The sequence below is a fragment of the Loxodonta africana genome, chromosome 16, assembly GCF_030014295.1.
Source record: "Loxodonta africana isolate mLoxAfr1 chromosome 16, mLoxAfr1.hap2, whole genome shotgun sequence".
NCBI classification, from domain to species: Eukaryota; Metazoa; Chordata; class Mammalia; order Proboscidea; family Elephantidae; genus Loxodonta; species Loxodonta africana.
Window position 1 is genome coordinate 51,800,567 of NC_087357.1, and position 15,142 is coordinate 51,815,708.

At 35.4% G+C, this 15,142-nt stretch overlaps 1 protein-coding gene across 17 annotated transcripts in view; it reads right to left on the bottom strand.

Moving 5' to 3' along the window:
• PCDH15 (protocadherin related 15) overlaps nucleotides 1-15,142 on the bottom strand; it is an 853,216-nt gene that overhangs the window by 427,729 nt on the left and 410,345 nt on the right. For all 17 annotated transcript variants that reach the window (XM_064269614.1, XM_023546967.2, XM_023546966.2 and 14 more), the window contains one exon: nucleotides 9,033-9,141. In XM_064269614.1, coding sequence (XP_064125684.1) covers nucleotides 9,033-9,141 — 109 coding nt within the window. The remainder of the gene's footprint in view (nucleotides 1-9,032; nucleotides 9,142-15,142) is intronic.

Consider the following 15,142-nt stretch of genomic DNA (forward strand, 5'->3'; position numbering starts at 1 on the left):
TAACATTGTGGTGAAATATTACTAATGAATACACTCATAATGCCTTTTGGTAGAAAAACACAATTATAAAGGGTAATGCATTTTCAGCTAAATTTTTGATGAAAACCCTTTAGTGACCCCTAAATGTTGAGTACCTTGCTGTAGTGAGGGTATTAATGAAGTGTAAAAATGTTGTCCAAGAACAGAAGGGGATGTCTGAGTTCAAGGCCATTTATTGCATTTGGAAACTATGATATTCATTCCTTTCAGCTATGCTACGCTTAATTTATCTAAAAATGAAGCTTCTTCCAAGTCACCTACAAACCTTGGGTTTTCTCTATCCAGTCCTTGTCTTGATTTAATCTTAGGGTTAATTGTATTAAAATTTTGACTCCCTTGTTTAATTCACCTACTATCCTTCTTTGTAACTAAAATTTTGTCTATGATATTAACCATATTTTTCACTATGACTTAAGTTTACATTTGTTTTTGTATCAAATCATCTCTAATTTCAAACTTTATGAGATTGCATCTAACTTCTTACTATTCTTTTCCACTGACTTTAAATTGAGCAACTGTTTTTTTTTTCTGTCCAGCTATTCCATTTCTTTGTGTATTCTTTGACAGTTTTAATTGCAAATAGTAAATACCTTTTGCCCTACTCCCACATCTTTCAAACCACATCAGCCCTAGATTCATTTATTTTCCAAGCTTATTTCTAATCTATTTCTGATGAATAATAAACTCCATTCTGTTATCTAAGTTATTGCTGGTAACTTTGCAATTTCTCCTTTTCATCCTTTCAAAAAACTAACATTCTCTTTTACTTATCCCTTAAAAAAATCAAAAGTATTACATTAGTAGCCACGTTTCCAACTTAGGAAAAGTCTACAAAATTTTTCTTGAGCTGTATATATTGCACATCTTTAGGGCAGTGTTTCTGATTGCAGTCTTTGTTCTACCTGCATCAGAAAGACCAAGATCCTTCCCAGATCTTCTGAATGTGATAAATGTGCTTTCAGTGATCTCTGGGAATTCTCATGCCCTCTAAAGTTTGAGCACCACAATTTTAGGTTATATGACATGATCATATCTGTTATTTAAATATAAAGAAAAAACAGTTACAAAAACCAGGAACTGCATTCTTGCTACTAACACACTAATACTTTTTTTTTTTTTTTTTTTACCTGTTCAGGTTAAATCCCCAAATTCTATTAATGGAGCCTTTACTCATACTACAGGTGATTTTTCCTCACCTGTGCCATTCTCTCCTATGTGTTTTTTCTTTGAAGCCTCACCTTCTTCCTCATTCAGAGGTTTATCCTTTCATAGTTGTACCATTATATAGCATATAATCAACAACACACATTCTAAAATGCCACTTTTCATATTCCAACTATCTAGAAAAAATCATCTGTTGTTGACTGTAGTGATCATCAAAGTGGGATTGAGGGAAAAAATTCAAATTTCTTTTGTTTTTAATTTAGTGGTGTAATTTGCATGGAATTAAATGCTCAGACCTTACGATTCAATGAGTTGGGACAATTGTATATAAATGTTTAACCGTCACCCCAACCAAACTTCTATTTATATTTATTTTCAACCAAAAATAAGGCAAAAATGTCTACAAATCAACAACAAAATGGCAAACAACCAAATTAGAAAATGAGCAAAGGACTTGAATATATATTTCTCTGAAGAAGATATACAAACGGCCAATAAGCACATGAAAAGATGCTCAATGTTAATAGCCATTAAATCAGTTGCCTTGGAGTCATTATGGCAACCCCACATGTGTCAGAGTAGAACTACACTCCATAGAGTTTTCAATAGATGACTTTTTAGAAGTAGATCATCAGGTTTTTCCTCCAAAGCATCTCTGAGTGCACTCATACCTCCAACCTTTCAATTAGTAGCCAAGTGGATTAACCAGGCCAAGAGTTACAGAGTAGAGTTGCTCTACAGACAGAATTTTTTGGGGGGCCATAACTTTAAGGGAAGCAGGTCACCAGGCCCGTCTTCCACAGTACCTATGATTGGGCTCAAACTGCCAAGCTTTAGGTTAGCAGTTGAGTGGAGACTGTTACCACCATCTAGGGATCTTCCCATTAGTTACTGTTGTTGTGTGCTGTTGAGTCTATTCCCACTCATAATAAGCCTATATGACAAGGTAGGACTATCCTGCAGGATTTTCTAGGCTGTAATTTTTATAGGAGCAGATCTCCCGTGGAGTGTCTGGTAGGTTTAAACTGCCAACTTTTGGTTAGCAGTTGAGTGCTTAATCATTGTTCCAACAGGGCACCTTCCATTATTTATTAGAGAAATACAAATGAAAACCACAATGAGATACCACTTCACACCCAGGAGGATGACTGTTATCAGTAAATTTGAAATAACAATTATTGGCAAGGATGTGGAGAAATTGGAAACCTCATGCATTGCTGGTAGGAATGTAAAATATAGCCTCCATGGAAAACTGTTTGACAATTCCTGGAAAAGTTGAACCTAGAATTACTGCATGACTCAGCAATTCCATTCCTAGATATATACCCAAGGAACTTGAAAATAGGGACTCAGATACATGTACACCAATGTTCATAACAACATTATTCACAACATCCAAAAGATGGAAACAATCAAGTGTCCAACAACAGATGAATGCATAATCAAAACGTGGTATATACATACAATGGAATTATATTCAGCCATAAAGAGAAATGCATTTCTGATACATGCTAAGACATAAATGACGCTTGAAAGCTATGCTGAATAAAATAAATCAGACACAAAAGGACAAATATTGCCTGACCCATCTATCTGAAATATCTAGAATAAGCAAATGCATAGAGACCAAGGTTTATTAGTGGTTACCAGGCAGGGACTGGGGAGAGAAAGGAACAGGAGTTATTAAGAAGAGGTATTGAGTTTCTGTTTGGACTGATATAAAACATTTGGAAATGGATTGTGGTGATGGTAGCACAAAGTGGTTGATAGAGTTAATGTCATTGAATTCTACACTGAAAAATGATTAAAATGTAAATTATCAGAGGAAAAGATAAGCATTTGTTTTTGGTTTGAATAATTTTTGTGTCTTTCTACTTCTGACAATAGACATTAACTTTCAATTCATGACATGTCTGTTATGCAGACTGCAAGATTGGAGTATGATTTAGAATATTCTCTCACTATTCTTCCAGAGGATAAAGAAATGAATTCTAAAAAGTGAGGTAATTAAAGGTTAAACTTTTCTATTATTTAATATTTGACATTAGAATAAAATAGAACACGACTAAAACGATATCTGGAAAAAGAAAATTTTAACACAAAGATTTTCATCTACTTTCACAGCAAGGGTTGAGATACAGTAGAGTGAATGCATTTGCCTTTAAAATGGTTGAGGAAAAGCTAACCGTAACTCATGTATTGACCTAGAGTATTCTTTCATGACTTTCTATACTCCTTGAGCTCACCAGAAAGAAGGCCTGATCCCATCATTCTGTAAACAAATGAACATTATCCTGGATGTTGAAAGATTAAGTACAATTTTTAAATTCTCAAAAGCCACATTGCAAATCCAACGACCAGTCCACAATGGCATTGACAAGTAATTAAAAAAAATAACTATACTAAAAATTACTAATGGTATGAAAGCCTATCATAGCATTTTATCAATAGCTACATACATTATTATGTATGAGAAACAGGATGGAGAAAAACCAGAAAACAAGCTTGGCTTGAAAACAAAGCCTTCAAAATCTGTATCTCCAGTGTTATGTCCACCACTCAGCTGTCAGTTTGTCGTACTGTAGTGGCTTGTGTGTTGCTGTGGTGTTAGAAGCTATGACACCAATATTTCAAGTATGAGCAGGATCACCATGGTGGATAGGTTTCAGCGGAGCTTCCCGACTGAGACACACTAGGAAGAAGTACTTGGCAGTAACTTCCAAAAAAGATTGGTCAGTAGAAGCCTTAGGGACAGCCACAGAACATTGTCTGATACAGTATCAGAAAATGAGCTACTCAGCTGGGAAGGCACTCAAGATACGACTGGGGAAGAGCTGTCTCAACAAAGTACAGTGAACCATAATGACATGAATGGAGTGAATGCTTTCGGGGCCTTCATTTGCTGATGTGGTACCACTCAAAATGAGAAGAAACCACTGGAAATATCCGCTAAAAATTGGAACATAGAAAGTACAAAGTATGAATCTAGGAAAACTGGAAGTCATCAAAAATGAAACGGAACGCATAAAGATTGATATTCTAGGCATTACTGAGCTGAAATGGACTGGTATTGGCCATTTTGAATCAATCATATGGTCTACTTTCCCAGGAATAACAAACTGAAGAGAAATGGCATCTCATTCATCATTAAAAAGAAGGTTTCAAGATCTATCCTGAAGCACAAAACTGTCAGTGATAGGATAATATCCACACACATAAAACGAAGCCCAGTTAATATGACTATTATTCAAACTTATGCACCAACCAATAATACCAAATATGAAGAAATCAAAGATTTTTATCAACTTCTGCAGTATGAAATTGATGAAATATGCAATCCATTTTTGGCTATTACAAATCTGACAAAGCTCTAATCTCTAAAATCTATAGGAAAATCCAACACCTCTGCAAAAAAAAAAAAAAAAAAGACAAATAATCCAATTAAAAAATGGACAAAGGATATGAACAGACACTTTACCAAAGAAGACATTCAAGTGGCTAATAGACACATGAGGAAATGTTTGCAATTACTAGACATTACCCACTAAACAGAAATGCAAATCAAAACTACAGTGCAATACCATTTCACCCCAACATTACTGGCACGAATCAAGAAAACAGAAAATAACAAATGTTGGAAAGGATGCAGGGAGATTGGAACTCTTATGCACTGCTCGTGGAAATACAAAAGGCACAACCATTTTGGAAAATGATATGGCGCTTCCTTGAAAAAATTGGGAATAGAAATACCATATGATCCAGGAGTCCCACTCCTAGGGAATATATCCTAGAGAAATAAGAGTCATTACACTAATAGACATATGCACACCCATGTTCATTGCAGAATTATTCACAATATCAAAAAGATGGAAATAACCTAAGTGCCCATCAACACATGAATGGATAAACTCTGGTACATACACACAATTGAACACTATGCAATGATAAAGAACAATGATGAATCTGCAAAGCATTTCACAACGTGGATGAATCTGGAGGGTGTTATGCTGAGTGAAATAAGCCAATCACAAAAGGACAAATATTGATCAAGACCATTATTATCAAAACTCATGAAAAAGGTTTACACACAAACAGAAACAATCTTTAATGGTTACTGGGGAGAGGAGGGTTGGGGATGGAAAAACACTAAAAAAACAATAGATAAGTGGAAACTTTGGTAAGACAGTACACAATACTGGGGAAGCCAGCACAACTTAAGCAAGGCAAGATCATGGGAACTTCATACGCACATCCAAACTCCCAGAAGGACTGAATTACTGGGCTGAGGACTATAGAGACCACTGTCTCGGGGGACATCTAGCTCAATCAGCAGCATAATTTATAAAGAAAATGTCCTACAGCCTATTTGGTGATTAGCATCTGGGATCTTAAAAGCTTGTGAGTGGCCATCTAAGATACTCCACTGGTCCCACCCAGTCTGGAGCACAGGAGATGAAGAAAACCGAAGACACAAGGGCTACCACCAGGAACTGCTCTGACAGGAAACACAACAGAGAATCTTAGACAGAGCATGAGAAAAATATAGAACAGAACTCAAATTCATATAAAAAGACCAGACTTAATGGTCTGACAGAGAGTGGAAGAACTCCCAAAACTATGGCCTCTGGACGCACTGTTAACTCTGAACTGAAACCATTCCCTAAGCCCACGCTTCGGACAAAGATTAGACAGGACTATAAAACATAAATAATACACATGAGGAATATGCTTCTGGCTCAATCGATATACGAGACCATATGGGCAGCTCTGGTCCAAAAGCAGGAAGAGAGGAGAGAAAGGGACAGGAACTGGTCAAATGGACACAGGGAACACGGGGTAGAAAGGGAGAGTGTGCTATCACATTTTGGGGACTGTAACTAAGGTCACAAAACAATATGTGTATAAATTTTTGAATGAGAAATTAATTTGAGCTTCACATTTTCACCTAAATCACAATAAAAAAATAAAAAAAGAAAGAAAAAAAAGATTAAAACGAATGTCAGAAGAGACTCTGAAACTTGCTCTTGAACGTAGAGGAGCTAAAGTGAGTGAAAGAAATGAAGATGTAAAAAAGCTGAACAGAAGAAATCGTTGGTCTTGCAAAATGCTATCACGTGATCTCCGGCATTGTTTCTATCACTAAGGCCGTTTTTTCCAACTACCGATTCTTCTTTGTTTCCAACTTCGGTATTCCAATCTCCAGTAATTACTAGCGCATCTTGATCGTATGTTCAATCAATTTCAGTCTTCAGAAGTTGGTAAAAATCTTCAGTTTCTTCATCTTTGGCCTTAGTGGTTGGTATGTAAATTTGAATCTAGTCTTATTAACTGGTCTTCCTTGTAGGCGTATGGATATTATCCTATCACTGACATCGTTGTACTTCAGGATAGATCTTGAAATGTTCTTTTTGACAATGAATGCAATGCCATTCCTCTTCAAGTTGTCATTCCTGGCATAGTAGATCATATGATTGTCCTATTCAAAATGGCCAATACCAGTCCATTTCAGCTCACTAATGCCTAGGATGTCAGTCTTTGTGTGTTCCATTTCGTTTTTGACGAATTCCAATTTTCCTAGATTAATACTTCATACATTCTAGGTTCCAATTATTAATGGATGCTTGCAACTGGTTCTTCTCATTTTCAGTCATGCCACATCAGAAAAGTAATGTCCCGAAAGCTTGACTCCATCCATTTCATCAAGGTCAGCTCTACTTTGAGGAGGTGGCTCTTATAACTGTGGATGGAGAAATCTTCAACAACAAACTAGAGACATATGAAAAGTATTATATCCTGTAGCCAGGTGAGATTTATTTCAAATTTTAAGGTTGGTTTAGCATTCAAAAGTGAATTAAAGTAATACCTCATATAAATATTTTTAAAAAAAGAACCATCTCAGCATCCCAGAAAGACTTTTGACAAAATCCAACATCCTTTCAAAAAAAAAAAAAAACTCTCAGCAAACAAGGAATAGGAGGTAACAAACAATCTGATAAAGGGTATCTATGAAAAACACACAGCTAACAACATATTTAATGCTGAAAAAAATGAAAGCTTTCTGCCAAAGATCAGGAACAAGATAATGATGTCCACTCTTACTACTTCTACTCAACATTGTACTCGAGGTTTTGGGCACGGAAAGAAAAATCAGCCAGATTGGAAAAGTAAAAATACTTCTACTCACGGATGATATGATCTTGTATATAGAAAATCCTAAAGAATCCATTAAAAAAAAAAAAAACTATCAGAACTAAAAACTGAGTTTATTACCTTTGCAGAAGAGAAAAGCAATATACAAAAATAAATTGCATGATTCTATATACTTACAATGAACAATCAAATTAAGAAAAACTATTCCATTCATGTCGTATCAAAAAAAAAAAAATACACAGGAATAAATTTCAAAAAAATGAAAAATTTATAACCTAAAAACTGCATGACATTATAGAAAGGGATTAAAGAATATCTAAATAACTGGAAAAAATCCCATGTTCTTGGATCAAAAGACTTAAAATTGTTAAAAGAGCAATATTCCCCCAACTGATCTACAGATTCAATTTTACCATTTGACATTTTTCTAGCCACCAACCTACTTTCCCACAATCTAGAAACATTTTTTTTTCCTCATCTCTCTATCTACAGCATCTAGCACAGTGCTAGACAGTCAACCTTCAATTAGTGAAATGGACCATGCCTATTTCCTGTTATCTATGCTTTTTTTAAAAAAAAAAAATTTTTTTTTTTTTTTTATGCTTAGGCCCTTGTATACTTAGCAAAGGCTTATGCTTGTTTTCATACCAGCTTTTCAACAATTTAGTAATATAATCTCAGCAACTAGCTCATGATATATGCATATCTTTAGTGAACAAAGATCTGAAAGAGAATTACTTCATTTTTTTTTACAGACAACTGTTTTCCTACATAGGATACAGTATATTTTAGAATCTAATATGTTGATGGTTGTGTTGTAGTTATTTTTCAACCACACTGCAAAAGCGACCTCTTTTTCATTAAGACAGGTATGGTCCCACTCACATACATATGTCTCTCTGGAGGCTATAAACTATGCAAATAATCAACACCCCCCCAAAAACCCATATTTTACCAAAAGCAATTTAAGAAGAGCAGTACGATCAGATCCTTATAATTTTTTACTTTGGGTACGATTAGCAGTATATGCACAGGGATGTAGGACAGCTTCTATGGAATTCTGTAAGGAAAATTAGCCAACAGTATAATCTATTATGTGTCATTGAACTAATCATGATCCTTCTCCTTCTCCCATATGACTGTAAAACAAACAAAAAAAATACCCATTGCTATCGAGCTGATTCTGACTCCTAGTGAATACTGGCTCACTAGAAAAAAAATATATATATATATATATATATTTTTTATGAGACTACAAAATAGCCCTTATTGAATTCAATCATATATTATCAGAATTATGTAATAATATCAAACCAATACACAATACCAATAGAGGAAACATTTTAAGTTTTTTCAATTTGATTTTAAAATTCGTTTCTTATAGGCATCTTTAAATGATATGGGGAAAACTACCAAAATGCAGATTAAATTTTTTTTAAAGCTTTTTCTTCTTTCTTAAAGTTTTCCCATTTGCCCTTAAACACATTTCACTAACACTAATTCTGAGGGGAAAAAAAATCTTTAATATTTTTTAATTTATCCATAAAAATAGTAATCAATCATATCCATGAAGAAAATCTCTGTTATACAATGTGGCTTTTAAAATATTTTTGAGGGATTTCTTTTTCTACATGATTCTAGAGTGATAACTCATAGGTAAAAAGTTAGCAGATACAAACCAACAAGGATGGAATAGAGGATGCCTGGCCGATCTGATGGTGGCTGAATATTCTGGTCCTGATCAATGGCTTCAATGTGTGGGGTAACAATGATGGGGTTCAGTTCTTCCTGGAAAATAACTCAGAGTTAGTTTATCTGCATTATTAATAAGCCATGGGGAAATGACACTTAGATATAATAGTTTGGAAAACTAGATAACATCTGGGCAGGTAGTTACACTCAGATTTGAAGATTTGTAATCTAACACCTTTGAATACTTCATGCTGAATCTGAAGAGGGAGAAGGGTGTACTCAAGGTCAAAATGAAAATGCATAGTAATTACACAGATGAAATTTCATATCAGGAATTGCTTCTAAAAGAATACAAATGAAGAAAGATAGCAATAAATTTTGAATCTTCCCTAGGGAATTTATTAAAAGAAATACAAGGCTATGAAATCTTTCATGAAGTAGAGATTTTCTCCTCAGCTTTAGGAAAGATTTATAAAAATATGTATATCTGTTCCTTCCTAATTCATCCTTAGTAGTCCAGAGGTGATGCATGTGCTTCAGTGCTAGACTACTAACAGAAAGGTTTGTGGTTTGAACCCACCCAAAGATCCCTCTGCGGAAAGGCCTAGTGATCTTCTTCTGAGAAGTCACAACCTTGAAAACCCTATGCAGCAGTTTTATTCTGCACACATGGGCTCACCATGAGTTGGGATCAACTAGATGACAATTAACAACAACAATCCCTTCTTTAACAGTTTCATGGAAGTGAATTATACTAAAATAAATCTTCAAATCATGCTTTAACTTAATAGAAATAAAAGTCACAGCCTTGCAAATCTCATATAACTAAAATTAATCATACGTTATATGCAGCTAAAACCAACAAAATCCATTGCTGTCGAGTTGATTCTGACTCATAGTGACCCTATAGAACAGAGTAGAACTGCCCCATAGGATTTCCAAGGTGAATTAAAACTGCCGACCTTTTGGTTGGCAGCTGAGCTCTTAACCACTCAACTACTAGGGCTCCAGATTGGCAAGGAAATTCTATTAAAAAATTATAATAAATTTATTGGAGTCAGTGTTTCCCAATTTATTGTGCACTGGTATCCTCTTCTGCTACCAAAGTTAACTTTTTTTCTTCTTTTTTTCTGTGAAGCAACAGACAGTATTAAGGCTTTGTCAGCTATATGGTTTCAAGCCACAGCACTCAACTGCAGTAGCTGCAGCTACTCAACTCTGCCATTATAGCACAGAGCAGCCATAGGTGGTATATAAGCAAGGGATCATGGCTCATTGCAAGAAACCATAATTTACAAAAATGGGTTGTTGGTGGGATTTGGCTGAACAGTCAAGGGACCACAGTTTACTGCCCCAAGTGCTAGATCTTAATAGGTAAGATGGGGGAAAGAAAGCATACTCTGCAGAGGTAAACTTGGAAAACTTGTATTAAATAATGCTTCAAAAAGCCAAATCTTTGTACCGCAAGCACTGCTTGTGCTAATTTACATTATGACTCTCTTAGAATGGATAATATTTGCATTTCCCAGAAATACTCATTAACATTGTCTTGAACTAATACTCTAAGAACACAGTTGGGGAAACACTGATTTAAGTATTTACAGAACTCAGCCCAAATCTGTAAGTCATAATTCTAAAGGGAAATAAAGTCTGGCCCAATATCTGACAACTTCACATTCTAAAGAATTATTACAATGTTTTCTATATTATTTCTCTCAAATGATAAAATCTTAAAATATGTCATATACTTTTATGCAAAATCAGTAGCTTCAATTCTCAACAGGAATGTACAGTGATAGCACACTAAAAATAAAATAAAGCAATACCATTAAACCACAATGTTCAATATCTAATTTTATATTGATGCTGTAAAAATTAAAGACTATTAGTCAATAATTTGGAGGTCACATACATGTTAGGGACTTTGTTGTGTTCATTATTGCTAATAGGCTTTCAGTTGTCTAAAATGCTAGAGTATTTTCCTGAAAGTAAAGATCTATTTGTAGGGATAACTTACTGAGATAACATTCTAATAATCTATTCTCTTCTATAATGTTGTTGTTAGCTGCCATCGATTCAGCCCCCAACTAATGGAGACCGGATAAACAATGTAAGGAAACTCTGCCTGGTCCCACACCCTCATCATTGTGACCCACAGGGCTTCCACTGGCTGATTTTTGGAAGTAGATTACCAGACCTTTCTTCTTAGTCTGTCTTAGTCTGGAAGCTCCGATGAAACATGTTCAACATCATACCAACAGGAAAGCCTCCAATGGCAGACAAATGGTGGATATGCGTGATTTGCTTTAGCAAGGAATGGAACTGAGTCTCCTGAATGGAAGGGAAGAATTCAAGCACTGAACCACCACTGGCCCCTATGTGTGGATTAGGACTCATAACAAAATTCCATTAACAAGGCCAATAGCAAAATTCCTCCATTAAATACAGGTCAATATTTTACCTCTCACAGAATCCAACATACCCACCAATCTCACCTTTTCTTTCTCTGTCTGTCCCTCAGACTCTGTCTTTGTCTCACTTTCACACACACACACACACACACACACACACACACACTCTCTCTCTCTCTCCCAACATTCAATTTACTTCCTATGTAATACCTATTTTTCTCCTGTAACTGGAAAAATCTGAGGTTCTTCAAATTACATATATTTGAAAATAAGAGTTAAGAGTTGACCAGCTCTTTTGAGTCATTTCACAATAGAATCTGATTAAATTAGCCAAAGTCACAGCTAAGCTACTTCAGTCCTGATTAAACTAATTAAATCTCTTGTAGCTTTTCCAAAAGTATGGCTCTACTCAGACACTGTGAAAATGTGAAGTCATTTCAAATCTGATGATTTTCTGCAGTTCCATTCTGTTTCCCAGGGGCACATATCAAGGGATCCTAAAAAGTCTTCAGCTTCTCAGAATAACTGGCTTCCTTACCTAGAAGTCTTAAAAATTTGATTCTGAGCTCTTCTATTAGAATGCCACATGCCAATAGATAAGGATATTTGAGGGTATCCCTGATGATTGCCTTCACTCTGCCTATTTCCGTAGAACTGCAAACTAACATATAAGAGGTTTTAGTTGGGTAATTATTGCCTTCACTCTGCCTATTTCTGTAGAACTGCAAACTAACATATAAGAGGTTTTAGTTGGGTAATTATACATGTGGCTTAAAATCCTCTTTCTCTAATATCTAAAGTTGTTGGAATGAGGAATGGAGCTTTAATTTTATTCTTTAAAGTTTTATAAACAATAGAAGAACTAAAAATAACACAACAAAATCAAGAGGGAGGGAAGTGTCAGTTAAGCTCCTTATCTTTCATAGCTGATTGTTAAAAAATATAATATAGTGAGAATTGAAGGAATAGTGAGAAATATGTATGCTATTTAGAATTATATTGGTAATCATCAGAATAATTAAAATGGAAACTGCAAAATGTAAATATTTCCAGAGAGTAAGCCTAAGGTGAGGATAGGTAAGATGAAAGATATGTTACTTAAAGTCATTTTGCATTCTCTGATTCTAAAATAGTCTGTACTATTTTTAACATTATAAATAAATAAATACATTGCACAAGTCAGAAAAAATGTTTTTCAATACATTTCTAGAAAACAGGGAGAAGTAGAGTTGCCTTGACACCCTGTTAGAGCAGCGGTTAAAAGCTCAGCTGCTAACCAAAAGGTCTGTGGTTTGTATCTACCAGAGGCTACTTGGAAACCCCATGAGGTAGTACTACTGTGTCCTATAGGTTTGCTATGAGTCAGAATCAACTCAAGAACAATGAGGTTTTTTTTTTTTTTTTTTTTTTTTTTGGTTCAGAGTTGTCTTAAATAACTTATTAGAGAGAGATGGAGCAAACATGGCACTATAGACAGAAGCACCATGCAGCAAAGACCTGAAAAACTAAATAAAACAGAAACTAATATCAATCCTGGGACCCAGCATCAAATGAAGGAATAAAAAACTTGATCAAGCACCAAATGGAGTAAGAAAGTGATAGAAAACAGAGAATGAGGAGAGCTATGAAGTAGAGGTCCTGTACCGCCTTAACTGGGATGTGTTCGCCATCTTGAACTTCAGTAACCAAGATCCACGGACAAGGAGTACAGAAAGGCAACTTTGAGGAGCTTTCAATAGGAGACAGAGCACCTGGTAACCAGGGATACATGCTTTTCCACTGCCCACCCTTCTTCCCTCTTTGTGGCCTCCATCACTTTTCTCCCTTCCCTCTCACCTATCTGCACTGCCCTCTGAGTGCCATTCCAATGAGCAGCATCAGTGCAGACCCCTGGAATACACCCCACAATGCTCCCCAGCCCCACCCTGCCAGCTTCAGTTTGTGCTGCAGATGACCCACCCATCCCCTTCCCTCTACCCCACTGGACCTGTCCTGCTGTACCATAGCTGAGCAACTGGCCCTGCCGACCTGGACAAAGTAGTGAGAAGTACCATGCCCACAGATGAACAAACAAAACATGTCCAACCCTCCTACCCAGACATAACCAAATAAAACAAAAAAGCAGGATGAAACAAACAAATCTACAATCAATAAATGAGAAAATAACTCCTGTGTCTCCTGGAGACAGGAGACAATAACAAAACATAAAAAAAAAAAAAAAAAAGACAGGATGGCTCCAGTATGCAACCAAAATAAAACACCAGACAACCTTTTGGTAGAGGAAGAGGCACTGGAACTACCTGATAGAAAATGCAAAACTCTAATATTCAGGGTTCTCCAAGAGATTAGGAAAGAGATGAAGGAAAATAAGGAAAAAATTGACAAAAATCACGGAAAATACAGACAAAAACAGGGAAAACACAGACAAAGCAATGGAAGAATTCAGGAAAATAATACAGGAATAAGTAAACAGCTAGACATCATACAAAAACAGCAATTAGAAATCCAAAAGAGGAATGACAAAATTTCAGAAAAGGACCCTGCACTAGAAAGTTTTAGGAGAAAATTTGAAACAATGGAAGAAGGGTCAAAAAAATTGAAGACAAAACCTTGGATACCATTTTGAGGAAAAATCAAAGAAAAGAATGAAGAAAACCTGAGAATGATGTGGGATACAATTAAGAGCAAACATTTGTGTGTGATCAGAGTTCCAAAATGGTGAGAAAATGGAAAATGCAAACAGGATCATTGAAAATTTGCTGACAGAAATATTTCCTAATATCGTGAAAGATGAAAAGGTGACCATCCAAGAAGCTCCATGAACCCCATATAGGAAAGACCCCAAAAGAAAGTCACCAAGGCATAGCATAATCACACTCACCAAAATCAAACACAAAGAAAGAATCCTGAGAGCAGCTCAAGAAAAACCAAAAGTCACATACAAAGGGGAAACAATAACGCTAATCTCTGATTACTTGGAGAAAACATGTGGGCAAGAGGGCAATGGGATGACATATACAAAACCTTGAAAGAAAAAACTGCCAACCAAAAATAATATGTTCTGCAAAACTTTTGCTCAAATATAATGGCAAAATTAAGATATTTCCAGATAAACAGAAATTAAGGGAATATGTAAAAAAAAAAATCAAACTAACAAGAATTCTTACAGGGAGTCCTTTGATAAGAGAGCAAACACCATCAGACAAGAATCTGAATTTAGGACACAGCACAGTGTCAAACAGACATCAACCAAGATAATGAACTCTCAAGGATAAAACAAAACTAAATGATTTACAACAGGGAACCAGAGAGGTCAATCTATAAATGACAATAACATCAGAACAATAAAAGAGGGAATAAGTGGTGTAGGTATATATCTTTGAAGTGGAGAGGAAGTCAAGGTGATATCAAGGAATAAAAAAATAAAACTGCTTTAAACTTAGGGAGATGGGGTAAATTTCAAGGTAACCACAAAGAAAGTTAACAAAATTACTCACCAAAATAAAGAAGAAAAATATAAAGTCTCAGTAAATACAAAATCTACAAAAATGAAAGAAACGAACAAACAAAAAATCCACAAACAAAAGGAATTCAGCATAGGAGAGCAAGAGGAAAAAATAAAATGTCAGCACCACACACACAAAAAAACACTGCAAAATGGCAGCAATAAACTCACACCTATTAAA